We start from the raw sequence: 12443 nt of genomic DNA on the forward strand, positions 1-12443 counted from the left end.
CTAAGGACCGCGGGGGCGCTACTCCCCGTCACCTCGCCACAAGGTGCCCTGCGGGCTTATTATTATTATTATTAATATTATAAATTTTATCTCGCTATTCCTACTGGATACGGACTTACGCGTGTGAAACCGCGGGGCACAGCTAGTCATAAATATAACACAAATTTTATGAATAGCTTAAATACTGGCAGCGGTTATTATGAAATCTCCGTATACATTTCAAATCGATACAAAAACGAATCATTTGTAACATTGATTGCCGCCAGCTTCCTAACTAATATTTCCTCTGGGATAAATGTCGGATACGCTAATCCGACACAACGGTGCTCTATCTCCCAGTAACCAATTAAGTGTCAGGAAACTTCTTGTTAAAACTGCACCTGAGAGTGGATTATAATTCTAATACAACAAAGAAATTCATAAGTTGTGACTATCGTGATATCCTTTCTTATAAATGTGAAAAATGCTGGTTTGTTTGTTTGTTTACTTCGCAATTCTGTGAAATAATTTTTGTGTAAGGATGCTGTTAGGATATTAGATTAGAAATAGGCTTACTTTTTACCGTGATGAAATATCGATATAGATAAACGCAGGCGTAGTCGCGGGTGAGCAGTTTGTATATAACAATTGATGATGACTTACAATGGCAGTTGGATTATGTGAAAAATATCTTGCTCCAAAAAAATGAAACAATCAGAAACGGACGATTAACAATGTCATGAATAATGACGACATGATTTAAATGAATGCTACAAAAATAATTGCCATATCACTTTTTATTGATCGAAAAACCTGCTTGAATCGTGTCGGTGGTCCCACAGCTTTTCGTTAAGAGGACCTGACTTCCTGCAAGAGCATGACGGACCGAAATGACATTATTCAATCGCAACGTATTTTCAAGGCAATTAATCAAAATCCTGCTCAGAATTCATGATGGATTCGAAACGAGAAAAAAGACATTACTCGGATATTAAAGGTCTTAAAGAGAAAAACACTTATTCATGAATCAAACAGTGATTCTATCGAATGTTTCCGCTAAGCGAGAATAATAAATGAAGCGAACTGAATACTACAATCATTTGCAGAATCTAGTCCATTCCTAGACACCTGAGGCCCAAGGAGACATTTTGAATTTAAAATGCCCATCGGGAAAGTAAGTTTCCGTTCCAATGAATATAAAGTACTAGCTGCACCCCGCGGTTTCACCCGCGTAACTCCGTATCCCGTACGAATATCGGGATAAAAAGTTGCCTATATGTTATTCCATTTGTCTAGCTATCTATGTACCAATTTTATTGCAATCGGTTCTGTAGTTTTTACGTAAAAGAGTAACAAACACACACACATCCTTACAAACTTTCGCATTTATAATATTAGTAGGATAGGATTTCCCTAGCTTCATGAAGTGGCTAACAGGTGTTGGAGGATTACGATCATACGAGTTAGTGTCAAATCGATAATGATTCGATTATCTAAAATCGGTGGTGTGAATAAAAATAGCGTCCTCTAAATTGAAGAAAGGTCCAAGGGGAACAATGCGGAGTACGTGGTATGGATAAGAAATTCAGACTCTTTAAATACTTGCGCCCGTCATCAAGGGACTCCTCAAATTTTCTTGACTGTCTTTTTAAACATTTTATCACAGTATTAAAAAATATTCAATAATTTTTTATGCTGTCACAATACATACTTAGGTTATTCAAAATCTGAATTTCGATGATTCGAAATTTTTTCCAAATCACAAATAGTTTAAAGTAGTTGACAGCGATCATATGCAAACAGTTCTATGGGAAGAAAAACAAGGCAATCCTAACAAAAACAGTGGTCGGAGCCCTGTGTAAACGCGTGAAAATTGTTGTGTGCCCAAAATAATATTGGTCTTACTCTCAAAAACCCATTATCGTATGTATTTGAACATTGAGGTTGGTCCGGAGTCAGTGTGACGTTCAGCTAATAGGATATTCATGATGGCTAAGCATACATTGCAGGTAGTGATATTATGTACCAACGGTTGGGTACATAATGTTTGGGCAACACAGCGTTTTATAATATGTTTAGAGAATGCTTGAATGTGGACAGTCATCGCGATAACATAAGCTTCAACAGAAGCGATAATGGATACCTAACATTTTGACGGTAAAAGGTAAAATGATTTTTACTTATAGTATTTCATTTCATTGAAATGTTTGTTCCAAAGGATTAGTTTTTCGTGTTTGTAAAATAACATATTGCACACACTTCTAACGAAGTAATGTCTACTTTCCATCAGGTAGACCTGTGGTCAAATGTGTGCTTGATCTATAATAAAAATAATTAAGAACTGATAAATAAACGTGAAACGGTCAGTAAACTTTCTCTCTATATAAATATTTTACATCAGTAATGACTAATTACAGTCTTCGATAGTATTGTTATGGTCATTAGTAAGTACAAACAACAGAGCCATTATTTGAACAGTGAAGCTTCTAAAAACAGAAGTTAAGAGCGTCTTGTTTTTACTCAAAACAAAAAAGCTATAAGCAAGCTTCGTGTTTAAATCAACAATGTTGTTTTACTGGAAAATATTATCTCTGGAACGCATTTTAAAAACAACGTAAATTATAAAACTGAATAATAATATACGACAATCAAAATAAACGAGGATTAATATAAAAAAAATCTATAATGGTATATAATAATAGGATAACCTAAATTATTTATCTATCTTACTTGAGGGTATGTATTAAATTATAAGGGAGCAATAATTAATTTATTTTAAAACAGTTCCAAACTAAAAGTTCATATTTTTATATATTACATTCGTGAATATATTCAATTCATGAATTATTAAAAAACGACACTGCAAGATCGTGCATCAAAATGCATCTAATGTTGGTTTGATTCTCTTTGTCTCTCTCGCACATATTACTTTACAATTGAATGTGTCACTGATTGACAGCGACGAACAGGGATGGCAATAGAAAAGGAATTTTAACGAACACAGATGTTATCACTCATAGCCGGGCACCTGTCACTGCGTGTTTACAAATTTCTAACCCTCGACGCAAAAATCCTTATCTGTGGAGAAACGTCAAAGAGAAAAATTGAAAAAAAAAAAGCTGTTTTACATGAATTAATAGTAACAGCAATGAACGGGTTATCCTCGCATATGACATTTCTATTTTCTATGATTCAAATTTCAATGGGTTTGCGACAGCGTTTACGTATAGAAGGACTCATTTTTAATTTCCATATTTTTAGCTTGTTTACAAGTTACGATTGTTTCCGTCCGCTCGCCTACGATATGTATTACGAAAAATATTATTTATTATCAGTATTAAGCTTAAAGCAGTACTAATAGCCGTGTACAGTATAATTACAACGGTGATTAATAGCATCCGCTTTGAAGACCATTTAATATATTCTGATTGAGTTTTAATTGCTCCCATTTTGTTATTTGATAAAGAAGGGATAGCTTATAACTTAATAGCTAGGCTAATGTTTGAAAACAAATCTTTACGCCCATTGTTGAGTAATGGTTGTTCTGTTTTAAATAGTTTTCGAGTTAGTGTTGCTTCGTAATTAGAAATGGCAATTCCGTGTTGATTCACAAACGTATACAAATAACAATTAACTGCTGTTCTTTGTTACATGATTCGTTTGAGTTTGTATTCTTTTACTTTTTTTTTTAAGACAGAATGAAAACGAATCCATAAAAGTATTAGTATGGATTCTGAAAATATTTAAAAAAGGAAATATAAAGTTTCCTTTTTAATAAATAAGCTTTTATATTGGCATTGAATAATATCAAAAAATAAAGGTTGCTTTTTAATTAAACCGACATAATAGAGTTTTTCATTTTTAATTGCTGTTTCTGAGTCGAGGCAACGTGACAGGTGTTGCAATCAAAGTATTGCATATTTTCTTCAAATATTATGACACTTGATGTAGAACAGCGTTGAAAAATTCTTTTTTATATAACACTACTTTTTACATACACTACTACTATTTTAAGTTTATGTACCACTTTTGCAGGCAATTAAATGTAAGTCATAGGAAATAAGAAAAATGTACAAAACTTTTAAATACGCACTGTAGATATAATAAAAGAATTAATTTACAGTGAACCCACAGAAATCCGATTTGCGTTATGCAGGGCAGTATCGAAGTAATGAATTTAGTAAAATACTTACTGCCATTACTGCATATCTACTGCTTACTGACCTGCTTAGACCCAGTCCGAAACTTATTGGAGGATATTTTTTTTTGCCTTGTATTAATGACAGATCCGATAAGATGTTAAAGGTAATAGAAACAAACATTAAGTTGTAAATATTTGTCCGCACACCGAATTTTAAACGATAAAACTTTATTTCTAGCCATGACCGTTGGTTAATTCCACCTGTATTTCCGAATGCAGCCGCAGCTATTACAATAACGATTATGTCGTGATATTAAAATGGTACTTACTTTTTACCGCTCTCCAGAAAACGGTCGTACTCCACGGACATTTTGCAACATAGGTGTTTTCGTTGATGTGACGCCGAGCAATTGGTGTTTACCATGTGACCGTCTGCGAACAGAACAAGCAATTATCACCTTTGTTACTCAAGGGACAAAGTCGCGATTTGTATACCTCATACTACTATACAGGGTGTTTGTACGAAATGTGATTTAGGAATTTTCAAACTCTGGCAGTATAGCATTTTAAGAACAAAATATTCGGAAGAAACTTTTCCTTCGGAAATTGCTAAGTGCACCGCTTTGGGAAGATAGTTTGTAGATTAATTCTTGGAATTGTAGAAGTAAATATAAAACTCCAAGTTCCAGGATTTTCTGCGCGAGCTGTTTACGTAAGTTGAATCGGGCGAATTTTATAACTTAATAAAATTGTTGAAAATAGTAAGCACCCACTCGCACATACTTAAATAGGAACTAGCATTTTTTGAGTAAAAATAGCAACAAATTCGTGAAAAAGGTGTGTACGTTGTGCCTTTTTCAAAAAGTACAAAAAATTTTATCCACTCAATATATAAAAGCAAAACATTTCAATTACTGTTCTTATTATAGTACACCAGAAAATAAAGAATCAGGAATAAATCAGAAATTGGACATAGGTACTTAGTGTTTTCTCATTGTGCCTTATTTTATAATCATAAAAATTATCATAGTCGTGATATCAATTCAATACAAATACAATATCGATTAAATATTTAAATTCGAAAAATATTGTGCTACGCATTAGTAAAATATACAAATCAAATCTAAGTCATAGATAGAATATATGGCCAAGCCTTATATGAATTCGTGATGAAATACAATAAAGGCGAGAGGCGAATTTTAACCGACTTCAAAAAAGTAAAAATTTCTCAATTCGACTGTAATTTTTGCGTTTGCCCCTTCCTAACTTTTTATTGGATGAACCGATTTTTATTTGAAAAGTAGTGTCATTTAATTGATCCGGTCTTGTTTTTAAAACACTTCAGTTTTATTTGTAATTGGTTTATTAACGTACACCGTTACCATTCCACCAAAAAAATCTTTATATGATTATATATTTTATATTATATTTTGATTTAAAATTTTTATTAATAACTGAAAAGTAATAAAGCTATTAGAATACAGGTGTCTCGTGCCCGTCCTCAGTAAAAACAAGTCATATTCTCAAAAAACGCTCCGAAACCGCTGGAAACTGTCCACTCGAATAAATGCAGTTTGGAGTACTCACTTGTTTGATTTTGATGTTGACGGTTGTCTGTATCCGTGAAGAACCATGTCTGCAAAGAAAGGAAATGTTGAATAAATATATTTTCGTTCATATTCTGTGATATTAGGTCACTGTAGTGTTTGTTGTCTTTGATACAAGTTTCGAACTGATTTGCAATTCAATGGCTGTCGCAGATTCTGGGTTGGAAATTGAATAGTATTTGGGCGCGAATTTTCAAGTTAGTTTTATTTGTTATTATTCATATAAGGGCTGGCTGCTCTTATGTGAACTATCGTATTAAAAAGTTTATGTTGTGATAAAATAAACCTTTTAATACGATGGACACACATTATTTAACAAGTAGATGTGACGTAAAATTGGCTATAAAAATCAAATGTGAGAGAAAAATTGGTCACTTGTCCACCATGACCGACCGTGACAACCATTGCTGAACCTCGATTTTTATATAATAATATCATAATATAACAAATAATGATGAATGATGAATGATAACGATAATGAAATATCTAAAATCTCAACTGTCTCATTATCACGGTTCATCAGGACAGACAGACAGACGGAAAGCGATGTCTTAATAATAACCTTTCACCCTTTGGGTACCTTAATAAATCTAAATTAGAGCGAATTCAATTACATTTCCATAAAAAAAGAAGTTTCACAGTCAAAATGTTATAAATAAATAATATGAAAGGCAAAATAAACGATAAAAACTTATTATCAATTGTGTTTCAACAAACGGCGGTAAATGGAACAGCACTGCCGTAACATTAGCATTTGGGGCGGAAAACACACAGTTTGTCTAGTTGACGGAGCCTTGATACACGAAGAAATAAATTGCCTCAATTGTACATTAAGGAACATTTAGCCTATCCTTACTAATATTATAAATGTGAATTGTGAAAGTGTGTTTTTTTTTTTCACGTCGCAACGGATCGATTTTGTGCTAAAATTTGTTGCAGAATCTATCCTTGTTGGGAGTTGACACTTATGAAATCAACAGATCTTGACCCTGTCAATCAGGTTAAGTTAAACAGCTTTCATAATTTTCGAATTTTTTCGCAACTATTATTATTTATTATCTATTTATTATTATAATCTATTTAATTTCTTTTTGTTTTAAAAATATATTTTCCTGGATATAGCAAACAGAAAACAGAAACAGTTCATTTCATTTAATTAGAGAAATCGGTTAAGACGCTCACATTCGCGAGACAGTGACTAAAGTTCATTGATATTAATTTTAAATTAATAAATGTACGTGTATTGATAACCAAGCTATTTTAGTAGCAGCAATAGAGTCTGGCGTATTTTCTATTAAAAAGGACAAAAGCTTAAATTCTATGCAATAGAAAATATAAAGTTCTCACTTGAAAACATCTTATGTTTGAGTCGTTTAACGTATTCCCGAATATAGCTTAAAAATTCTTTATATAACACAATAAAGGACACATTGAACACCTAGAGCTTAATGTCAATGGTTTTTAATAATCTTTTTTTATTTGAATTAGGCTCGGGAGTTGCCATTACAGAAACGAAGACGTTGTATTTGTATTTATATATTTTAATAAAATTCGAACAATAGCTTTGATATATTTTTTTTACAACAAACAAGGTTATACATGCATATAAATACACAGTTAATCAGTATTATGCATCAACTGCAGTCAATTGTGTTATTCTAGATCAAGATACATCTGTGTATGTAAATGGCATTAGCCGCGCCCCGTTACCTCACAGTATTTAACTGGCGCGCTGATAACTCACAAAGGGTCAATATTTCGACACCGCACGGGCGAACGTGAGACCTCTACCTTATCTTGCTATTTCTTAAGCGAGAATTCAGGTTGTGGAATAAATTCATTTTAGCTACACGTACTAGCCGCTTTAACTAGCTGATTGAATTCAAATAAGGGATAAATTGGTATAGAATTCACAATCAACTATACCTACTCGTTCTTTCGACAATTATCAAAAGAAATTTTGGGGTAGAATTAAAAATACGACTGGACAACATGCCATTTTCACCCGTAGTTAAAAAAATAAAACCGAATTGAAACTTCCAATATAAGGCTTACAATTAAATCAATGAAGTGCTCCATTTGCATGGATACGAGTGAACTAGTTGTAGTGGATACATTTTACTTCACTAGAGGAGTTAAGCCGGTAGTCCGCTGTTGGAGTCCGACATTACTCAGACATTTTTCACGAGGGCTTTGGGTACGCGCAAAAGCATTCGATACTTTAAAGAGGCACATTTAATAATTGTATTTAACATAAATATTCCGAAGTACTAGTCAATTTATTACACCCTAAATAATATATGTTGTGTGACATATTATTTTGTACCATCTAAGCTTCATAAAAGCTGATCGTGTTACTATCTTAACTATCGTATTAGCAAAACATGCTAGAGGTCCACCGAGAACGTCTCTGTAAACAAAGATTGTCTTCTCAGAACCGCACACCTTAAAAATTCAAATGGTGCGCGATAAGGCCCAGGAAATACGATATGCGGAAACGAGATCTGTCAACGAACAGTGATATATCGGAAATTTTCGTTTCGTTTATGTTACGTGGGACGCCTTTGTGTTTTATAGCTTACTTGCTGATGTTGACACTGAAAAGTAATGGGTGATGTTTGCGAGAGAGGTAATACTACTATAAAATATGGTAAGTATATCCACTCGGATATACTTATCATAAATTACAGAAGCGTTACCTTTTTATGATCATAAAGGCCGACAAAATCATCAAAAAACTTATGTGAGCGTTGGCGGTGGTGATCGTTCGCTATCAGCTTACCCACCAGCTCATTAACCGTTATATTCAAAAAAAGTTCGATTATTTATCCCAAGTTTTAAGCAAAACAAGAAACAGCTTTCACAAAATTACAAACAGCCTCAGACAAGTAAATATCCGCAAACGTAACAGCATAATCTGATATATTCGTAATTCTATCTATTTTTATACAGAAGTGTAATCTAACAAAAAAAGTATTAAAAATTAATATTATATTCCCACTGTGGTGTGTCGCGCGTGAATTGAATACAATGAAGATGATACACCACTAAATTATTAACGCGTATATTTGACAGAAGCCAAGAATATAGATGCAGCCTTAACTTTAAATAATTCATGGTACAATTAATGCTTCATAATTCATAAATAATATCAGTTTCATTTTCAAATATTCTTGTTGGTTTATCTGTACAGAAATAATGTTTTTTATGAAAGGTAGGTATTATTTATAGTTCGTTCAATAGATAGTTTTAAATTAATTTAGTCAAAGATGCATTTTTTATATTCTGTTCACTGAAAAAAATCTTTATTGAGTTCAAAAATAATTACAGTACAAATTTAATGCGGCTCTTTCTTCCTAGGTAGTAAAGTCCTTTGTTAAGGGAGACAGTTCCTTCCCAGATAGCAGAATACAAGAACAAAACAAAGCTTACAAACAAACGGTATCAATTCTAATAATCAATAAAGCATAAAATAAAAGTATGTGTTTACAATTGTATATATGTTCATAAGTGTGCGTGTTGTGTTTGTGAGAAGTTCACAAGATTATTGACCTATCCATTGCTTATTAAATGCTCTATACTATCGTAATCAAAGTGAATCCAAGAAAACTGTACATGTTATATATAAACGTAATGTAACATACCTATTCAACATAAGAGCAATAAGGAATTAAAGAGCACCAAACGCAAACAGCGTGTCTAATGCAGTGTACAAAAACGTTTATAGAATAGGTTTTCAAGCGAACTTATAAATCAGATACAAAAAGGGCGAAAGCAACAATCTGGTCACGTGCCGCCACGCGCTGCGCCCGCGCCGCGCACAATAGGCATTGGTCCTCGAGGATTAATGGACGATTATGCACGCTCTAGATTCAGGAAACGGGACGCACGACCTACGATTGTTCGAGCTGTGTAATCGGAATCGAATTCACTTGACTTCTAATAGGTTGAAGCTCTGCTATATTAATAAACTTGTTACGTAAAGTTAAAATATTTTATCCTGTTCTCATAATAACTAAAACCGGACAACAAATAAATAAAGATATTTAATCCGCTACCAACGAGTTACAAAGTTCTTTAAGACACGAAGGTAGCGGGCAACCTAATTTGTTATTCAAGAGATGCACCCAAAATTAATACATATATGAAACAAATAAAACAGTGTGAGCCAAAGTTCAAGAGAAGGCATTTTATTAAGTCGATACGAAACACGATTAAGAACAGACCCCAACGGTGAGATGAATGTACACAGAAAACATTTTTCCGTAATAACGTTGTTTCTGTCACTGTTGTGGAGTACGAGTGACGTGAATAATGGGTTCATTTTTGTATTAAGTCCAAGATATGTGGAAGGATACCTTGGGCACCGAAAGGGGTTGTAGGATGCGATATTTCCTAAACAATTTATTTAATGCTTTTTAGTGTGTATTTTATAAGATCTGTATTATAACATCGCTTTTCAAAACTTTGTTTTTGCTTTAAAACGATTTTAGTTCTAGTTTTTTTTTCTTCGTAAGTAGCAAGGCTGACGCTTATCAATTTTGTAGACATTATAGTATTTATGAAAACGAGGTAGAAGTGCGTTGTAAATTATCTATTTTATAGCAGGGTCATACAAAAGCACCGTGATGATATCTGATTAGATTCTAAATAGCTCTCGATAATGATCAGCCGTTTACCTCGTTGAAAATTTTAAGAACATAATTAATGCAAATTTGGAGATCAGGTTCCAACTAGATTTGGCAGATGCTATAATGATACGGGATTTCGAGGACACCACGAACAGGTTTAACAACCCCTGGCAGATGGACATGATAAAGTGAATAAAATTAAGATGCTTAAAGATGATACAAAAGTTGTAACATAACTTCATCCAGTTTTAATCCGGTTCAATTTAAACTTTTGATTGAATATTACTTTTGATGTGCCCAAATGCAATTTAAATGGCTTTGTTGAGGAAAAATATAGTATGTAAGAATTGTAGCGCGGTAAATTTAACTGCGTAAACATTGTTAAATTGAAATTAATAACAATATTAAGGACTCATAAAATTTCAGAAAGAAATTAAGCCAGTTTATTAAGGATGGATCGTATTAGCACGTCGTATAAATTTAAACATTAAAATGCAGTAGGAATTGGGATTGTTTACAGCGATGCAGTTATAAAATGTAATATTTCAAAAGTGAAAAGCCAGAGAATATTAAACTTTCCACGTAGTTTGAGTACAGTGCAAATTGACATCGTATAATATAGCAATAGTGTCGACCTTCTACTGCGCTTTAGAAAAGCACGTGTAATAAACTTTATAAAACTAAAACATCAAGATAAGCTACTTAGACTATTACTATGCAAGTATGTTACAGCTTACACAAGGTTGTTGATATTCTCCTACAATTCATTAATGCATACATTTATTGAAAAAAAAACTCGACGTTGAATGGATTGCATGTTTTTTTTTTAATAAAAACAATGTTTGTCACAGTCTGTGGACCGTACGTGGTACACATTTATTATTATAGTTTATCTTAAGATGTTCCTTCACTAATTTGTTAAGCTTTAATTTGTTGTGATATGAGCGAGCTAAGTGTTCAATCTTAATGTTTGTCTGATAAGCTTTGAATGAATATTACATTCTAAAGAGTTTTGTCGCCCTGTAGTCACGTTAATATGCTAATGAGAATCAGGCTGTGAACATGTTATTTTTAAACTATTTTGCATATAACCCGATGTGACCGTAAAGGTTATTATTTATATTAAAGTTGAATTAATTAAAACGGTATGTGGATTTCGTCAGACTTAATCGATGACATCTAGAACAAGATGATTTAAATAACTGATATTATAAACTTTTAATTACATTATACATATACAAATACATTTACAAAATACATTTTTTTTATAAATTTACTTTGTATAAACATTTTATGCGTAAAATGCGTATTTCATTTGTAATTAAACTTGATATGATCATTGCGAGTAGTATCTTTTATAATTTTAAGAATGTCTTAATTTTTACCTGTTCCTTAGCTAACTGGAACCACGTCTTCAAAATAATTGGCAGTCTTGTGTATTGATAATGTTTTGTTGTCTTAACACTTATAAATATATCACTTAACGTTATGTTTTTGTTCTGTCCACTGTCATACAAAACAGTTTTTGTAACAGGTTCAATAGATAAATCTGCGACTTGCACAGACGCACGACTGTCTTGCGAGTTGAAGTTTACACCGCCTTGATAAACAAGCAAACTGCTGTATCCCAAAACAACGAGCAAAGCCGCGGCCTTAAACAACCTGCGTCCACCCATGCCAGAGCCGGCAGGCGCCACAGCGCCGATGTCTTTGAGAAAGTCTTGATTCGTCAATCATCTGCACTTTTAAAAACAAAACACAACTATTTACATCGGCACACCGGAACGACCGCCCGCTCTTATCAAAGAACGGTTACAAACTAAATAAAAATGTAGCACAAGCAGCGAACACGCCCGCGCTTTGCAGCCCCACCATGTGCAAGCAAAAGAGAGTCGGTGTTGTTGTCTCGCTCGCTCCAGTTAGGCCTACCTGCGCGTGCGCCTGTCTGCCGCCTGCGCAACCGCCGGCAGCGACACCCGTGTCAATGGCTCAAGTAATTGTTGCTTTCATCGATGGTTGCATCTTTTACATTTTATGCATGTCGTATAGTAACTGTTTACTTCTGTGCTTGTTTTGAAAAATATT

The 12443-nt window shown here is 33.4% G+C and overlaps 1 protein-coding gene across 1 annotated transcript in view; it reads right to left on the minus strand.

The window, feature by feature from the left end:
• The window catches only part of LOC119835035 (fringe glycosyltransferase), a 17572-nt gene extending 5374 nt beyond the window's left edge, over nucleotides 1-12198 (minus strand). The window contains exons 1-3 of the mRNA XM_038359627.1: nucleotides 11744-12198; nucleotides 5708-5756; nucleotides 4450-4552 (exon numbers count right to left, since the gene is read on the minus strand). Of these exons, the coding sequence (XP_038215555.1) occupies nucleotides 4450-4552; nucleotides 5708-5756; nucleotides 11744-12034 (443 nt within the window). The 5' untranslated portion in view covers nucleotides 12035-12198. The remainder of the gene's footprint in view (nucleotides 1-4449; nucleotides 4553-5707; nucleotides 5757-11743) is intronic.
• Between the last annotated feature and the right edge of the window lie 245 nt (nucleotides 12199-12443).

Source organism: Zerene cesonia, chromosome 20 (genome assembly GCF_012273895.1).
Source record: "Zerene cesonia ecotype Mississippi chromosome 20, Zerene_cesonia_1.1, whole genome shotgun sequence".
Classification (NCBI taxonomy): domain Eukaryota; kingdom Metazoa; phylum Arthropoda; class Insecta; order Lepidoptera; family Pieridae; genus Zerene; species Zerene cesonia.